Source organism: Homalodisca vitripennis, chromosome 6 (genome assembly GCF_021130785.1).
Source record: "Homalodisca vitripennis isolate AUS2020 chromosome 6, UT_GWSS_2.1, whole genome shotgun sequence".
Taxonomy (NCBI): domain Eukaryota; kingdom Metazoa; phylum Arthropoda; class Insecta; order Hemiptera; family Cicadellidae; genus Homalodisca; species Homalodisca vitripennis.
Window position 1 is genome coordinate 165,399,060 of NC_060212.1, and position 19,257 is coordinate 165,418,316.

Genomic DNA, 19,257 nt, shown 5'->3' on the forward strand with positions numbered 1-19,257 from the left:
GTGTCACTGGATGTATGTTAAACTATGTGTTTTTGTCTAGTACGTCTGTACTAATTTTGTAGCTCTATCTTAAATCTCTTCACAAATATTTAACCATCATGGGACTTTCTGGACAACTTGTAGTTTGTTTATAAAATGACAATATAAAAAATAAAATGACTAATGATTGTTTTGGTTTTAGATCGGTAATAACATTGAAATGAACTGTATACTAAACAATTTGTCATGTAAGAAACAGTTTTTTGTCTATTCTTATCCCGAAAAAGTTGAATCATGTATATATCTAAGGTTGGATAGTGGCTGACGATGGGTTTCTTACTTAGCAAAAAACGTCTCTATCGGTGCAGGTGAAATCAGGCTGTTGGCTTATAAAGTACAAATTTATTGATAGGTAGAAGACTAAATTTATCTTGTTTTTACTATTTATAGCAAATCTTATTATTATATTAGTAATCTTTTATATCATGTTCAAAAGTATATCTTTTTTGCAATTAAAGACATACTGGACATTAATACAAAATTCTGTCTTTCTACATGTAATACCTCACCATAACGTTGTAACTATCTGTTAAAAAATCAACTTTGAAGAAATAAAAAGAAATCACGTTATTACAAATCTGTATTTTCCGCTTAAGGTGGCCGGATACAGATAAAGGTAAGAATTGGAAAGCAGGAAGGAAATTGTCTGTAATGGGGTTTGCCAGTTTCGATTGTAAGGAAAACAACCGAGTAAAGGACTGCTGATTCCGCAGTATCGTACTCCTGATTTGTAAAGTGTTTTCCACAAAGCATCTTTTATTTTAGCATGCACAAATGTTCTCAGTGAAATGCAAAAAAATTTTAACTTTATGGTTGAATGTTTGTTTGTAATATTTACAGATAATACATTCAAATTAAATTCATAATATAAAGCAATAACCATATTTTCAGTTACAAATTTTTAAAATCCCTTATAATACAACATGTTTATATCTTTATATATCTGGTGAATAAATGTTGACATTTGTAGTGGAGAAGGGTTAAAGAGAGCATTAATAACATGATTATAACGGATATTATACGACTGCAGTATTACGATTACTTATAGTTTGATTGTTAGCACTTTGTATACGACCATTACATATTACGTGTTACAATAATGGAACATAAACGGTTTTATATTAATTCCAAATTCATAAACCCATATCTTAGTGGTTAAATTAAAATAACGTATATTTTGAAATGTTTACAACTTTTATATTATTGCGTCAGAAATATAAACTCAAATTTGGAAAATACTAGCAATATATTGGAAACAAACATTTGGAATAGATTTGAATATTTATGTGAAAAAGTGTTTCCCTTGTGTACCTTTTTGGTTAGATTATAAACATACATTAATTTACATTGAAAATAAAAAACAAATTTAGAACCATTCTTTACCACATTGGTCTTAACTTCTAAACATGTAAACGAAACCAGACTCAAAAACTTGGCTAACCAATCAAATTCATAAATCTTGTTCACTCCTCCTGTTATAAAATGTAATTTTTAGAAAATATTTGAGTTTACGTATTGTGTGGTTTTACAGTTTTGGGCGGCGTATGTGCCTTGTGAATCTCAGTTCAAGGACGCTGTGCAGTTGACCTTGGAACAGATTGACGTTATCAAGCGACTCACTGACAAGTACCACCCTCCCCTCACTTACTGTACTTCTGCCAAAGGTAAGTTCAAGTACCAAAAGGCGTCAGTTAGTTATAGTATTAAAATAAAACTAGGTTAACCGCTCGCCAGGTTTCAAGTCGGCTTCGTGTTCATCCCACCCCGGATAACATCCTTGACTTCTAAAGGACAGATGTTTACTATTTGAAATTTGGATATATAGGTAGACAGGTGTAATTTAACACCTAATTTCAGCCCTTTAGGTTAACTCCTTCTGCTTTCTTTTCATCTAATGGGAGACACCCCGTTAAACACTGAGCCAATTAAACTGAATGAACACGATTTAAGGCTACATACCTAGATTTTACATTCAATAAATCTATTGTAACTGTTCTTTGTATGTCTTATGTGCTCTAGTAGGCAAACCGAGTTTACTTGAATCTGCAAAACCGTGCAAATTAACACAAACTGTATCTAGTGACAAACATTTATTGCTTTTTAAGTGGAATTTCCTTTGTTTCAAAGGCACTATCTAAGTTCAGTTAATTCAAATCTGACATCCAAGAAGTATTTATTAAGTAAATTTGTTAATTGCTTACTAACTATATAAATACATATTGTGTAACTGAGTTTCTAATATTTAATAGTTTTTTCAGATGTGTTAGATGAGATCCTTTAGACTTTTATGGTATGCAATGATGACGCAAGTTATAACGTGGAAATTGGAAACATAACTAGCAATAGGCTTGACGGCCATATCACACTGTGAATAGTTGTTCAAGGGAAAAATTTTATTTGGTTTTTTCTGTGTTATCGGCCAAATAAAATCCAAAGTCAAACGTATCATATACGTTAGTAATTGAGATCAGTCAGCAGAGTTATGTGCTGATGTTTATGTTTCACAAGTGCTAGTTCCTAGATTAGGCTTTTGGATAGCGCTGTGGACATCTTTCAGATATACCTCTATCTTCTCTGTCGTCTTACCTGTTCCAGAGAATTACAGTTAAGGTTAACAAGTTCGGAACAAATTCAAACGTTTTAGAAAGTGATACACTGTAAACCTAAAGCTTGTTGGCTGTAAATGGTAATGTTTTCACCAACCTACCTCCTACCACTCGTATTAGAGAAGGGTTTAATAATCTAACAAGGTATTGTTACTGTATTTGTAATAATACCGTAAGTGCAATAAAAAAATAGTAATGCTGGTTTTCATTACATTAAACTTCCATAAAAGGAACATCTAATTAGCACACTAGATATATTGTCCCAATACTTTTTTCGACAATGTCAATCAAAGGTTTATAAAGTGATTATTTGTCCCCAAAATAAACTTTAGTCACTCTATAACCTCCTATTACAATCATAAAATCCTCTAAAACTGTTATTAATTTGAAAATTAAACTGAAAATCTTAATTTGTTCGTAAAACTTGAAACTCGGCGATCTCTTGAACAAAATAATCATTCTACTTAAAAATAATTACTTTTCAGATATTCTGCTGGAATTGAATCGTTACTCAAGTGTTGAGCTCATTAGCATTAAAAATTTTAAGTACTGATCTTATATATTTCATAGTACGATGGATTAGTTTAGTAATACACATTATTAAAATCATTTTCAATATTTGATATTCTAAGGACCACATTTGACTGTATACAAAATAGAATGTCGATATATTGCAAATCGATTTATACGTAGTAATTCAGAAAATTCAATATGTGCTTTAGTAGTAGTTCATCAATATAAAAATTATTTCATTAAAAGTGTTTAACATTCCAGCTCGTTCTTCTCATTTAATCTGTTCACGTTTCAATATATACTCCACATTGGTGGCTCCAAATATTAATTTGAAAAAGAAATTTATTTATAAATAGATCACCGTGGCAGAATTAACAAGTTAGATTTTTACTTTAAAAATTATAAGAGAATAAAAAATGTATCCATATTTTGCTCACAAAAAACGAAGGAGATAAACACACTTTTGTACACACGATTGTCGACGTGAAACCATTTGTAACTTCAATATATCTTTAGCAGCTGAACATATCTTTACAAGAAATTACGGGGGAGGGGGTAGTTGAAGGAAGAGTGAGGGAAATGGGAAGGACATTACCAGAAGACAGAATAAAGGTACATGTGACAAATAATGTTTAAACAATGAGACATCCGAATCCCCTAGTTCAGTCCCTAACTGGCTCAGACCCGTGCGGCAGACATGGCTCATGTCTTCTGTCCGTATACTTTACGAGATCTATCCAATTGCTTCCAAAGAAACATTACTGAATTTTCCTTGAAATAAAACTTAATGGTAAGAATTAATTTTGAACTAGTAAAAAGAGCCTAATGTCTCAGTAATTATGGTTATCAATTATAAAACTAGCACGGTTGAACGTATCTGTATCCGACTTACTGCAATGTTTCCTACTATTACTTTTCATTATCTTCTCATATTATACGTTATATTTACACTATAATTATAAAGCTGAATAATAATGATAATAATTCTTATGATAAATAAAGAAATAAATAAGCGAAATATGTATTCCAAGCATACGTAAGTTTTAGTCTTATCAAAAAATTATAAAAACATTCATATAGGCATTAATTTGACTATCAGATGTTAGGTCTTATAAAACTGAATTATCTATAACAACATTACATGTGTTGTTTCAAGTCAATATAACTGCCGTGTTAAATAGTTATAACAAAATACAAGATAAGTTGTAAAGACAGCCAAGTGCAAATTCCACAGAACTAAAAAAATAACACAGTAAACATACTGTACATTTTATTTAGAATAAGGTTGTACAGCAAGCTTGGAAATATAATACCTGATCCCAATAGCCAGACATCGAGTCTTACTGGGTCATAAAACCTGGATGATGACAAAGAACGTTCATATTACTTCGTATAGATTTACGATATGTATATACAATTTTTTATAACACAGTAAACATACTGTACATTTTATTTAGAATAAGGTTGTACAGCAAGCTTGGAAATATAATACCTGATCCCAATAGCCAGACATCGAGTCTTACTGGGTCATAAAACCTGGATGATGACAAAGAACGTTCATATTACTTCGTATAGATTTACGATATGTATATAAAATTTTTTATAACACAGTAAACATACAATACATTTTATTTAAAATAAGGTTGTACAGCAAGCTTGGAAATATAATACCTGATCCTAATAGCCAGACATCGAGTCTTACTGGGTCATAAAACCTGGATGATGACAAAGAACGTTCATATTACTTCGTATAGATTTACGATATGTATATACAATTTTTTATAACACAGTAAACATACAATACATTTTATTTAAAATAAGGTTGTACAGCAAGCTTGGAAATATAATACCTGATCCTAATAGCCAGACATCGAGTCTTACTGGGTCACAAAACCTGGATGATGACAAAGAACGTTCATATTACTTCGTATAGATTTACGATATGTATATACAATTTTTTATAACACAGTAAACATACTGTACATTTTATTTAGAATAAGGTTGTACAGCAAACTTGGAAATTTAATACCTGATCCCAATAGCCAGACATCGAGTCTTACTGGGTCACAAAACCTGGATGATGACAAAGAACGTTCATATTACTTCGTATAGATTTACGATATGTATATACAATTTTTTAGACCTATATGCTGTTTGGTTATACTTGTTTAGATTCATAAGATATCGATAAGTCTTAATACCACGCCTAATTTACAACAGTTAATAAAGCATACAATGTCATACAATATAATCCAGTTAAAGTACGGGCTAGTAGAGGAGATCATCCCCTAACCAACAGTGCACTGTATTATAGAATATTTAGTATTTAAAAGTGTGCTTACAACTATAACAGTGAGCTGTTTGCTTCTAGAGATCTTCGAGGCACACTCTAGAGGGGATATGTGCAGCCTCATAGGAGTTGAGGGTGGTCATTCTCTAGCTAACAGTCTGCCTGTGCTGAGGGTTCTGTATAGTTTAGGTGTGCGCTATCTCACCCTCACCTCCACATGCAACACACAATGGTAAGTGTTAAAACGTCTGCGTGAATAATTATAGCTGACTCTCATTACTTATTTGATTTAAACTAAATAGCAGAGGTAATAAATTTGTTATGAAGCGTTTTCCATTGTTCCAAAAAAAGAACGCTCGTTCAGAGATTCTCTATTCTCTTCTTCAGGAGTCAAAATCCTCTAAAATGAGGATAAGCATACACAAAATTAAAAGCTATTGAACTGCGGTGATGACTACCATACTTAACAACACAAGTTTTTCGTAAAACAAAAACATATATCTGAGGTTCCTAAGTGATAGCAAGTGCCAATCAGTTTCGGCACAGAAAAAGCATATCTGTTTATAAGATTATGTGAAAGATTGAGGGAAAGTCAATAAGAGCACTTTCTGTGGTAACGCTGAACGTGAACCGAACGAATAGGGAACAAGATGGTGATGAGGGGGAGGGCATTACGGCTTTTTATTTCAGACTGAGAGAGTGTATTCGAATATTATTTGTGTGTTTTATTTAACTATTAAAATTCGGGTTTTACCGATTACTCTTTTTCTGATATTAATCACCAAAGTGATCAAACTAGAAAAGAGGATTAATGTAGAGGTTGATATGTTAATTATATCTAATTTTAGTTTTCGTTTGAAACAATTGTGTTAATTGTCTATTGTATTGACTTTATACCACCTCATGTCCATTACCACCCTGTGAGCATATTTTGTGCAGTAACATTTTTTGTGCATTTTTTGTCACTTGCTCTCATTCATCTCTATCCTCAGATACACGTTTTTGCTGTCAAGTATGACTTGGGCTATTCCAGTGCTTTAATTCTTTAGCTTTAAATTTTTTATACACGTACTGAAGGAGAGTGTAGATTCCATATTTCGAAACGTCGTGGTTATTATTTGTAATATTAACAATGGCAAATGCCTAATATAGTTTTATGATTCCAAATCATTTAGAGTCCATAATAAACTGTCAATAAACCTTTTTTGAAAATTAATAATATAATTTCCAAGTATACAAGCTGAATTAAGTAATGACAAAAGATAATGCAACACATATTTAATCTTTTAATTCAGGTTTGATTTTATATAGTACATTTTGTTAGTCAATAAATAGAAAAATATTATTCCAACAGTGAATTAAGAAACAAAATTTTGTCATTTATGAATTTTAACTCCTCTTGTTTAATATTTACTTATAATCTCTTGCAAATCATAAAATAACTAAGAGATTATAATATATATTTTCATGACGCTGTATAAACATTTACAAGAAAGTAGTTTCTTCTGAATAAGTTATCATGTTTCAACTAATACATGAAATAAATATTCTTATAATTAAATAAACTGTTGTTTATTCTTATAATTAAATAAACTGTTGTTTATTCTTATAATTAAATAAACTGATGGTTTATTTTGCATAATACCAGTAGTACGTAGCAAAATAACGTGAATGCTTCATAATTGAAATATAAAAACTATATTTTATTAATAAATCTATGTTATACATTTCAATGAATAACCAAACTCTTCTTTCAGGGCCGATTCTTCTTTAGTTGAGCTGCCTGGGCGGAAGGCCCAACACGGTGGCTTGACAAACTTTGGGAAGGTATAGAAAACAGTTAAAATTTTTTATATTAGTGTAATGTAGTTTTGAGTGGCTATTTGGTGTTTTACATTTTGTTTTCTAGCAAAAGTTGTGGGAATTTTTGTTTTCTTTGAAATACACGCGTCTAGAATAGGGAATATCGTTTTTGTACACTGTGGAACATATATCTGGTTTTTCAGTCATATGTATTGATATTGACAATAAATAGTTTTACCTTTAAATATGTAAAGAAATCAAACTGCGATGAATGTTTATACGGTAAAAAATATTCAATATGTTTTATTACAAGACACAAACAACAAAAACAAAAGGTTGACAAATTAGAATAATTACCTAAGTTTTAACCTCGAGATACAATCAATTCCACTTAGTAAATACTACATAGAATTTTATCGGGCGTTTACCATCGTCAAGTTTACCTATAATAGTAACACCGTTTCAAATTTAATGTCGGAAGACTTCATTTGACTGACGTACTTGCGAGTACAAGAGGGAAACCAAACAACATGTCGCGTAACATTACTTTGCTGAAGGTGCATGCAACATTTCAAAACTAAAGATCATTTCATTCTCGATATTCCCTGGGACAGACAGCCAGATATCATTTGACTGACGTACTTACGAGTACAAGAGGGAAACCAAACAACATGTCGCGTAACATTACTTTGCTGAAGGTGCATGCAAGATTTCAAAACTAAAGGTCATTTCATTCTCGATATTCCCTGGGACAGACAGCCAGACATCAAATTTAATGTCGGAAGACTTCATTTGACTTACTTACTTACGAGTACAAGAGGGAAACCAAACAACATGTCGCGTAACATTACTTTGCTGAAGGTGCATGCAACATTTCAAAACTAAAGATCATTTCATTCTCGATATTCCCTGGGACAGACATCCAGATATCATTTGACTGACGTACTTACGAGTACAAGAGGGAAACCAAACAACATGTCGCGTAACATTACTTTGCTGAAGGTGCATGCAACATTTCAAAACTAAAGGTCATTTCATTCTCGATATTCCCTGGGACAGACAGCCAGACATCAAAGGAGACAGAACAGATATTTTACAGCCGACAGGCAGACAGACGCGAGATTTGCCAGCCTACTAAGTGATAGGCTTTATTGACGCTCCAATACATGGAAATGCACCATCAAAAAACTTAACTATTTTCACATTCCCCTTGCAGGCAGAAGATAAATTGAGGGTTTCAAGGTATTGAGTGATAGGCTTAAATACATCTTAGCCAAATTCTGTGGTTGGACATCTACTATCATAGACCTCATTTTTGACTATGTGAATATGAAGTTTTATGCAATATATACAATCTACAGATGAGATCTTTCTCAAAATATTTTGCACATAATAAACTCCCATTTTTATATCTTTATGTATTTTACATAGCTATTTTCAAAAAATACAAATTCATTTAATCTAGGGAGGACTGCAAGATTGCGCTAAAATCAAATCTTTTTACTAAATGTTAACATTGACTGTCCACTGTATTTTTTTTTTTTTAATATTCTCGTTGAATACATATGTTACATTTTAATATCATATGTAACCAATCGTAACATATTCGCTTAAATTTAGCCAAATCGTATGGAAGGACAGCATCATGATCGAAATATTTTTTTCCTATATATACGTAGAAATAAAGTTTGGTACAAAGTCTGTAAGTCAGTTCGTTGTTGTGGTATCTTGTACAAGTAACAGATTTAGGTACAGAAGAGAAATTTTGCCATACTCCATAAGTGACAGGCTTCACTAACGTTCATTCATTAAACATTAATTGTAATCTGCATTAACTGTTCTACAAAACACGTTCTAGTGCAAGTATTGTGACATGTGATATTTTAAGTACAGCGTCCAAAACAAGCTCTAAACAGAGATAGAATATTAGAGCAACGACAATGGCTTACAGATAGCAGGATGAGTACAATATTAGCACGGCCATAATACTTGCAACTTTACAAAAAAAAAGAAAACTGAGTGTCAGACAACCACCCCTTTCCCATGATATAACATAAGTTCACTATCCATCTTATTACACTGATATATTACAGGTTTTTATTTGTACCTTTTAAAAACAATATAGAAAAATTAATAATGCTTACTGATAGCTTTTCAGTCCTTATAATTAATGAAGAAACTCAAAGTTTACCTGTCGGATTAAATTCAATCTCTGATTTGTAGTATTCCGATGAGTGTGACAGTAATCCACTTTGTACCCGGAGAGAATGTAAATTTCATTAATAATTTTTTTACACTAATTTTATTCAAACGCTTTGTAAATTAGCCATTTCCCGTAAAGAAATAAGCTTTTCTCTTTGTATGTGTCGGAACGACGAGGAGAAGTAAGTGTTGAAATGGACTGTTTCCAGATAATAGTGAAGGAGATGAACCGGCTCGGCATGATTGTAGACCTCTCCCACGTCTCTTTGTCCACGATGAAAGCCGCCTTGGAAGTTAGCAAAGCGCCTGTCGTGTTTTCCCATTCTTCCGCTAGAGCGCTCTGCAATAGCTCCCGTAATGTGCCTGACAACATCCTAGCCTCTGTGGTAAGTCCTTTCACTTTACAGCCTCTTTCTTATGGTTTCAATATTACCTTACAGAACAGTCTGCTGTTTCTTTTTATTACAATGCACTCTCTGTAGCATTGTATTTTGATGGATATTCTATGACAGATAAGTGTTGACTGAAAGTAATGAATAGTAATTTTTTGTGATATAAAGTTAATTGTTGCAATCAAATAGGTAAGAGTTACTTAATCGGGGTTTTGAAATAATGACAAAATACCAGCACTTTTGTAGAATGTGAAATATGAATGAATTAGATCTCTCACCACATACTTGAGAATGGTAATTCGCGGACCAAGAGGATACAAATAATATTAATGTAATGGTATGCCTATTTTTGTTTCCTGCTTGTATGTCTCTGTATGAGATTTTTATTCTTAAAATGCTGTTTTAACTAACCAAACAACTTTAAACAAACATTGGTCAACTCACAAGATCTATCAATAACATTGTTCAACTGGATTTGAAAATTAGGTTATGAAATGGCAGCCATTAAAATTATTTACACTATAATATAAAAAAGTACAAATATTACAAAAGAGTAACAAAAACGCATTTCTGTAGAAAATGTATCAACAGATTACTTTAAACCTTGAAATTGGATGACTTATTGATGTAAAATCTGACCTGTCATTTCCAATTTCGTGTTCATTCACAGTGAGATAACAGTGTAACCATGGATAAATTACAGTTAATATATAATTTTAATTTTGCTGTTATCTTCTAGTGAAGAATATATATTCCGGATAAATCTTGCAAAATACTGTGTGTGTTCAACGTTATCAATATTAGGTTTTAAATTGTCCTTTTGATTTATGGTTTTGTAATTAGCTGTCGGTTGCTCTAAATAAAAAATATTACACAGTTTTTAGTTACAGCCCTTTACGAAGCTCTTCGGAGGAACGAGGTAAAGAGTTATTATTCCTTTACGAAAAATTATTAAATACTTCAACATTCGCTCTCAAGAATTGCATACGGTCATGAAGGTATATACGTACACATTAATTTATATCCTCTACATATACACGCACAAACACACACAAATTGTTATATATGTAAATTTTTATATATTAATATATGAGGCTGTAGCTAGAATAAGGGCCTATGGCTCTAAACTTAGTTTTGCTGTACACTCTGTTAAAGTTTTTGCACATGTACCAAAACTACTACAATGCCGATAAATAAATATAAATTAATTATTCATATTACATCACAATCTATCAAGACAAATTTTTGATATATTGGACCACAAAGTTTAAAAAGTATTTTATTTTTAATAAGTTTTCACTTAATGTTATAGGCCCTTTTGAAATTGACGATTTTTTTACTTTTAGTTTTGTCTATAAGAAGGGCCTCCACAAAAGTTTTGTTGCTATGGATACTATTTAATATATTTTCAGAATAATTATTCAATTATTTTGATTATTAAGGTAAATAAAGCACACATTGTTGACAATATCCAATATTCTAACATTTTTATTATGAAAAAGGTCAAACCGAGTTTGCTTGAAGGCAAATAAATGGTTAGGCCTCCATAATATTAATATACAACATGAAAAAAGGCCTATATAAAAAGAAATACTTTACAGTTTAGTCTTTTCAATACAACTTTGGTTTCAATCCATGACACAATCGTCTTCTAAGTCAAAGTCGTCGTCACTGGTATTGTTATCATTAACATTTTCCACTTGAGTTTCTATTGCATCATTGGTTTTCTGTGAAGACTCAAATATTTCTTGGTAGAAGCTTCTACTTTCTTGGCATAAGTAAGGGAAAAGATCAGTAATGTCTTTAATTTTTACCGCCTTTAAAGGTTTTGAGGGAAGTCGTTCCAGAGTCAACTGTTCAGAGTGAGTGATCATAAATTTAAATGCTTGGAAAATCTGAGAACTGTAGTTTTGAGAAACTGCAATAGAACCACAACTTTTGAATTTAATTATGCAGTACTTTTGGATTCTAAATGTATCTCCTTTCGTTTTTGGTGTTTTTTCAAAGTAGGGTATCAAAGCTTTGTCCCAATTGAGAAGAATTGAGTCATCATGAACCAGTTCAAAGGGGCTTGGGTTGTCTCGACAAGTTATTATATTTTCAAGATATGGCTTCATCGTCTCAATAGTTTCTTTCTTTTTAATACTGGATTTCATAATCCAAAATTTTCTGTCGCATTGCCCAAACGAGTGCCCTCTAACAGGGTACAGATGTGTTATAGCTACTTTCAGTGTTTTTGATAGCCAAGAACAAAACCTTAGCATTGTAATGTTCTTATTCAGCTCTCCAGCAGCGTCTGAAAAAAGAACAATCTCTTTGATGTTAGGATTGATATTAACTTTGTCTTGAATAAAGTTAAAAAGAAAAGAAGTAACAGTGTTTGGGCCTTTTTTGAGGCATGTTCAAGAAGTGTGTAGAATCTTGATGAGTTGTCATTGTGACAATGAATGTTAAAAACAAACAACCACAGTAATCTCTTATAAAACTGTTTTGTAACATTTATCTTCGGCAAAGGTAGATTCTGTGCGTAATCAAACTCGATGACGAGAAGATCATCTCTGGTCTTGCAATCACTAATGTATTCTTGTTTTATTGAGATGTATTTTTCTGCCTTCTTTTTGTGCAACTTGTAATCTGGAATGCATGGATGATTTGGATCTATCTCTATATTTCTTTCACACTCCGTACAAAAATCACACACATCAGTTTTTGGTCTTCTTACAGTAAAATTAGTATCCCTGTAAAACTTAAAATATGTTTTATAAGCCATTCTTAAGGGTTTACCAGACTTCTCTTCATAATATTCTTGAAATAATGAAAACAGTATTTTGGGACTCAGACTCGGATTATCAAAATACAGTCTGTTTGTACGGGTTGTGTAATGACTTCCACGATGTGGAATGCTTTGCAAATGATCCATAGCCAACTTCGAAACATCTTCTTCAAGTTATCTTTGTTTACCATGTTTCCACCTTTTTTCAGTGAATGAACCGTTTTGCAATAACTTACTTTGAATAACTCTTACTCTCTTGATGCTGATTTTGTAAACTTCCGTAAGAAATGCTCTACAAACAGGAAATTCAATGCCATTTTTCTTTATATGATATTTCCATGAATTTTCTCTCACTACCTTTGGATTAACAGTAACCTTTTTGTGCTCAGATTTTTGGAGCTCCATGCATCCAGACTATCATCATACTACTACTACTACTATACTATCATCTATCAATATTGAAATTTCTACCGCGTAATTATTACAACACAGCGTGACCACTTTAGAACATTGAACATAACAAATGTACGGAAGCGCCATAAATCCTGGCAACGTGGTATCTACCACATCAACTCGCGCTCGTAGGAATCAATATAGTTACCGCAGCTTTCCAATATGTATTTTGTCAAGGGAAGCTAAACATGTCATACTGTATCCACTAAACAACAAAGTCCATACCTTCTGTTTGGTATAAGGTCCCCTATATTGTACGGATGCGCTATAAATCATGACAATTTCAGGTCTACCACAACAACTCGCGCTCGTGGGAATTCATATATTTACCGCAGATTCCCAATATTTATTTTGTCAAGGGAAGCTAAACATGTCATACTGTATCCACTAAACAACAAAGTCCATACCTTCTGTTTGGTATAAGGTCCCCTATATTGTGTACGGATGCGCTATAAATCATGACAAGTTCAGGTCTACCACAACAACTCGCGCTCGTGGGAATTCATATATTTACCGCAGATTCCCAATATTTATTTTGTCAAGGGAAGCTAAAAATTTCATACTGTATCCACTAAACAACAAAGTACATACCGTCTGTTTGGTATAAGGTCCCCTATATTGTACGGATGCGCTATAAATCATGACAAGTTCAGGTCTACCACAACAACTCGCGCTCGTGGGAATTCATATATTTACCGCAAATTCCCAATATGTATTTTGTCAAGGGAAGCTAAACATTTCATACTGTATCCACTAAACAACAAAGTCCATACCTTCTGTTTGGTATAAGGTCCCCTATATTGTACGGATGCGCTATAAATCATGACAAGTTCAGGTCTACCACAACAACTCGCGCTAGTGGAAATTCATATATTTACCGCAGCTTTCCAATATGTATCTTGTCAAGGGGAGCAAAACATGTTGTATTTTATCTGACAAATAACATTGTCCATAACTTCTGTTTGGAACAAGGCTTCCTATATTGCACATCGATATATCTCACACATTCCCTTATAACTGCAATGGACTTAAAAAATAAGCTTCGTAATGAAACCCAATTTTAATCTTGATATTTAAAAATTTAAAATAATCATATAGTTGTTCTTTTCGTATGCAAAATTATGTATAGTATATATTCATAGTTTGAAAAAAGTCCCAACTAAGATCAAAGATTAAAAGTCAGAAATGTAATTTAAAGTGTATGTCACGTAAAAGTTTTATAATATAAGGGGAGCACTAGTGTTGTATCTTCCCCATGTTAATTTTGCATATTTTGAGCACAGCTTTCTCAGACACCAGATAATTAAACCAAATTTTTACCAGGTATTCTAGACATTTTAAAGTACACTTTAACACATGGATTTATAAGAATATGCATTCATATTTTTTATGAAATTTTTTAATATTACAATACATCTTTTATTTAAAAAAATATTAAATTTTTTTCTTTTAAATTGTTAGAGATACCTATATTTCCTTGTTTTTAAGTGTGCATTAGTATGTTGGTGAACTCTGGCGAAAATTTGGTTGAAATTAATGTAGTAGTTCCTGAGGAATCTGCGTTCAAAGTTTAAAAACCTGTTTTTCGGGAAACGGCAAAAATGATGAATACAAAAAATTGTAAGCAAAAACTTTAAGTTTAAAGTACCTAAAACTGGCCAGCTCCATAGCTTGGGTCATCAGGGTCTTCTTCCTTATCTTCCAGCTTTCTCTTCACTTATCCTTTCTTTTGCCTTGCTTGCTTTTTGAAATCTGAAGAGTTAAGCTCCGATGCTTTGGTGCGGTGTTTGTCCATTTGTTTCATGCTAAGAACAGTAAAGTTTCCAATGGTAATCTCTAGTTTTTGGAACAACTTGCATTTAGTTACTTTACCACTATTGAACACTGACACAGCATCATTCACTCCGAAATGTAGTGTTTTCAGTCCAACAAAGCCGGTTTTGGGTAGCCTAGACCAAATAACCGCGTTCACACTTTCGTTTGGATTTTCGTCTTGCCATGTAAACATTACCGGAACAGTTCCTTGTCAGATAGACTTTTAATATATTTTTTAATATAATAAAAGACTTTTAATATAATATATAGACTTTAAATATTTTTGTCGCTGTAATTCTCACCTTTAGCATTTGCCTTTTGGTATCTGCACCAACTTGTCTCGCCTTTCGGTCACAAACCGTGGTGTGGGTCCTTGTCACTTGAAATCTTCTGGAAGTACAAAGCCAAAATGTCTTTAACCATGTTGTCGAGACTGCCTGTGTTCCTTCTTATTGCTAAACCATAGTAGGCCTGGAGTTGATCAATGATAGCTTGAGATAGCCTATTCTTGCCACCTAAGCCTTTACCGTCAGACAAAATAATACGTTTTTTTCTGATTTGAGTCTTCTCAATCTTCTGCCCATTCTTTTATGGACATGTCCCAGATATTCCAGTTTAGATATTTTATGATCAGGACCATATGGTTCTAATTATTGGACAGCATAGCATTCCAATTCCAAACACGTATATCAAAAATTGCTTATTGAAGCACTGCACAAATGATTTCAAAAATTAATTATGTACACTTTGAAATGTTTTAGATAATGTTTTATACATAAAATTAATTTTTATAAGTTGTAAAATTAAAAAAAAAATAAGCAAATTAATATTTTTTTTCAATTTTTGCCCTCGTACTCCCCTTAAGTTAAAGATGTTGGAGGCGTATTTATAAAACTGCATCCAGAAGTTATGTAATTTTTGAGCTGCCGCACCACTCTCACAGTTAGGTGACTTGATCCAGCGCCACTTAAATGCCTCACTTGTGTCTTCCATGACATGGAACAGTTTTGTACGGCATACACAATTTACCCACGTAAAACACAGCAGGTGATTCTTGGATAATACAAAGGAACAACTCAGTTCCTGGAGAACACCGGTCCACCCCTACTGCCAACAAGATTCAAAATTTAATTTAGGTACGCCCATCTTTATAGGTGGTTTCTAGAATAAAAAAAACTAACAGTGAGTCGTAGAACTTACGGAAACCTTTTCCAGCCCATATATGTAGGAGAATATTATAGTAAAATATTCTAAAAACCACATATTCCTCCCTACTCGTGTTCACCAAAATATTCTATTACAGACTGAATCTTTTTTCATCGCTTTGCAGATGAGCATCGGATATGAAGGCATCCAAACGTTTTCATTACAGCTAGTTATATCCAGTTCGTCTAGTAACAATAATACCGTATTTTTTTCTTTATTTATATGTATTTCTATATAAGCCGCTCTAACTATTTAAAAATTGCTGGCACGCATCCAGAGCTTTTACATGCAAACGCGTAGCGCCACTCACACCAACTCCCTAGCAGTATTATTGTTAAAAGAATTTGAATTGATAACGAATTTTCAGCAACAGCCGAATCGTTGAGTATACCAAAAATACGCACCATGATTATGTACCCCTGGGATACAAATAATTAAATATCCTATTTTATTTGTCAGTGTCTTGATCCTTTTTAAACCATAACGAGCTAGAATTAGGCCACACCACGATTTGCGTAACATAACTTTGCTTATATAGAAATGAAGCTTTATTTAAAATTTCAAAGCAGGTCATTTAATTCTTGAGATAATATGGGGACAGAGATACAAATATATAGATAGAAATGTAATTTGTCTAGCCTTTCTAGTACTAGTCTTCGCTACCGCTAGGCTAATAATAATATACAACTGGACCTACAGTCAATCACTGGGCATTTAAACTTCATACCAACTTAAAATTTAAATGTAAAATTTGTTTAACAAGTTTTAAATTTTAAGTTAAATAAAGTCGATGGTATAATGTTAATTAATAGAAGAGCTGAAAATGAAAAGTAATAACAATCTATGGATCACGAATCTGTATTTGATTTTTGTTGCCGTTATAAAACTCAAAGAATTTTGTAACTTTGTATATTACGCAATATTTTTACCAAAACGTATGATTTTCAATATACTTACTTAAATATATTTCAATATTCCCCAATATTGCCATTTCCCATTAAGCTTGTAAGATTATCTCAATTTAACCACGATATAGTGGTGTAAGCGTCAGGTTGGATGGCATGTTAGTGCCATTATATTTCACTAAACTCTAACTAACATTGTTTAAAGAACATAAATTGAAACTTTTACAACGGGCCTTCGTAAAGTTTAATGGTTTCGCTAACAACGTACGATTGTATTTATGGTGTTAGGAAACAAACTGCTATTTGGAGAGACGTTATTGTGTTAAAAGCTACTACAGTAGTGAAACATTTATTCACAATAAATGCTGACTTGCGGTGCCATTTCAGAGTTGTTTGTTGATCTAAAACTGCAAGCAAACAAACAATACTGTAAGGTTCCCATAAGTGGATTTATGAAAAATTGTAAACAACGCGTGCATTACTACAGGAAGCTATGTATTCTGCTGGTAATACGATATAAATAAACCATATCCTATAATAATAAATGAGAAATATATAAAAAAATATAAATAAAATTTTACAAATTTGTGACGTTACCGCAAAATGTACAATTTCTTGATGTTGTCATATAAAGGATGAGATAGGAGTATACTAGACCATCTGTTATGCATGGCTTCAATAAGTTTCAAGATCAAGGGCGTTATATAACGAATCTTGATGGGATCTTGATCTTGATTTATTTCTATCATAAAATAAATGTGAAAACACATTTACATACGGGACAAGTAGTCCAAACCCATATAAACTATGACACAAAATGTATTTATTTCTTCTTGATGTCATACACAGGCAAAGGTAACCCAACCGTGTGTCGCGTAAAATGAAGTTTCACGCAGTTTAATTCGTACTCGAAATACCCCAATCTATGATATACTTAACTAACACCGAGCAAAATCCTACAAACGATATACACCATTATTAAAGTCGTTGTTTCCTGCTTATAAATTAAGCTTCGTGCGAAATCTAAAGTCTAAAAGGTGAAGTCATTTTTGAAATATCGTGCGGAAAAACATAGAGGAAGAAGTATGATTTATACAGCATCCCGAACGAGGGAGGCTTCGCTAACGCTAAGCTAGTTTTGTAGCATCTTCTGCAAGTATAAGGGTATTTCAATACAAATAAACATTATATACGTCTTTTGTTGTTGTTATGAATATTGTATTGTACACAATTTTTTTGCTTGATTAAATTTCTTTATTTTGTTTATGTGTGTCACTTTCAACAATGTGTATTATCATCGCCCCATGAACTAATATGATTGGTTTACAAATAAGATATTAATGTATTGAAAACCACGTATACTAGTTTTCGTTTAAGACCCAACTTTGAAACATAGTTCTTGGTATTTTGAGAGCGATGTTATGATTTTCATTTAAGTTTTCCAAGAAGACTCGAATTAAATAGGGATTAAAATCTTAAATATTTTGACATCGCTGTCAAGAGCCATCTTCATTCAACAGGTGTTCAACCGACACTAATTTACATATATTTCAAGGTTTAAATCGTTATGCAACCTGGACCGGAAACATTTAATGATGTACCAAATTTACTTGACAGCATTGAGATTAAATTAACATAAAATACTGTAATTTGTAGTTGAATTTAGTAATTAAGAAATTATAGTAAAAATGTATAGTTCAAAACATTTTATATAAAAGATTTTATGTGTTTTATTTCTGTTTGTGTATGGATGTTTGATCTTAAGTTTATTTAAATGTAACTTTTATTAGCCCACATGTCGACTGTAATATATTTTGTACCAGTTGTCTGATACGGCATCGTACAAGGGTAAAAACACATTATACTTACGTAAAAATGGCGGAGTCATCATACACTGAAATATACTTCCATACAAACTGAGTTCAAATAAACATAGTTCATATACATTTTGAATGTAATTGATTTAGAATTGAACAAGAATTTCCTTGATGACAATGCAATGATTTTTCATTTTTCATTTAGTGTTTTACTATAATGCAAGCTAACTGTACTTGAAACTCAGTTTAACGATTATACCTAGAATTTGAGGCATTGATTTTCTGGGCCTGCAAAATCGAGATTGGGGAATCGTTTATTGAATCATAGCGGCTTGTAGCTTAGCATTCAGCTTGTAGATGAGCTTGAGAAATTAATCAGTAACCAAACATAATATAATGCATTATTAAACATAATAAATTGTGTATTTCAAATTATAATTCAG

At 32.3% G+C, this 19,257-nt stretch overlaps 1 protein-coding gene across 2 annotated transcripts in view; it reads left to right on the top strand.

Moving 5' to 3' along the window:
- The window catches only part of LOC124365114 (putative dipeptidase TSTA_079200), an 81,429-nt gene that overhangs the window by 51,296 nt on the left and 10,876 nt on the right, over window positions 1-19,257 (top strand). For both annotated transcript variants that reach the window (XM_046821059.1, XM_046821058.1), the window contains exons 6-9: window positions 1,571-1,703; window positions 5,530-5,680; window positions 7,206-7,275; window positions 9,663-9,839. In XM_046821059.1, coding sequence (XP_046677015.1) covers window positions 1,571-1,703; window positions 5,530-5,680; window positions 7,206-7,275; window positions 9,663-9,839 — 531 coding nt within the window. The remainder of the gene's footprint in view (window positions 1-1,570; window positions 1,704-5,529; window positions 5,681-7,205; window positions 7,276-9,662; window positions 9,840-19,257) is intronic.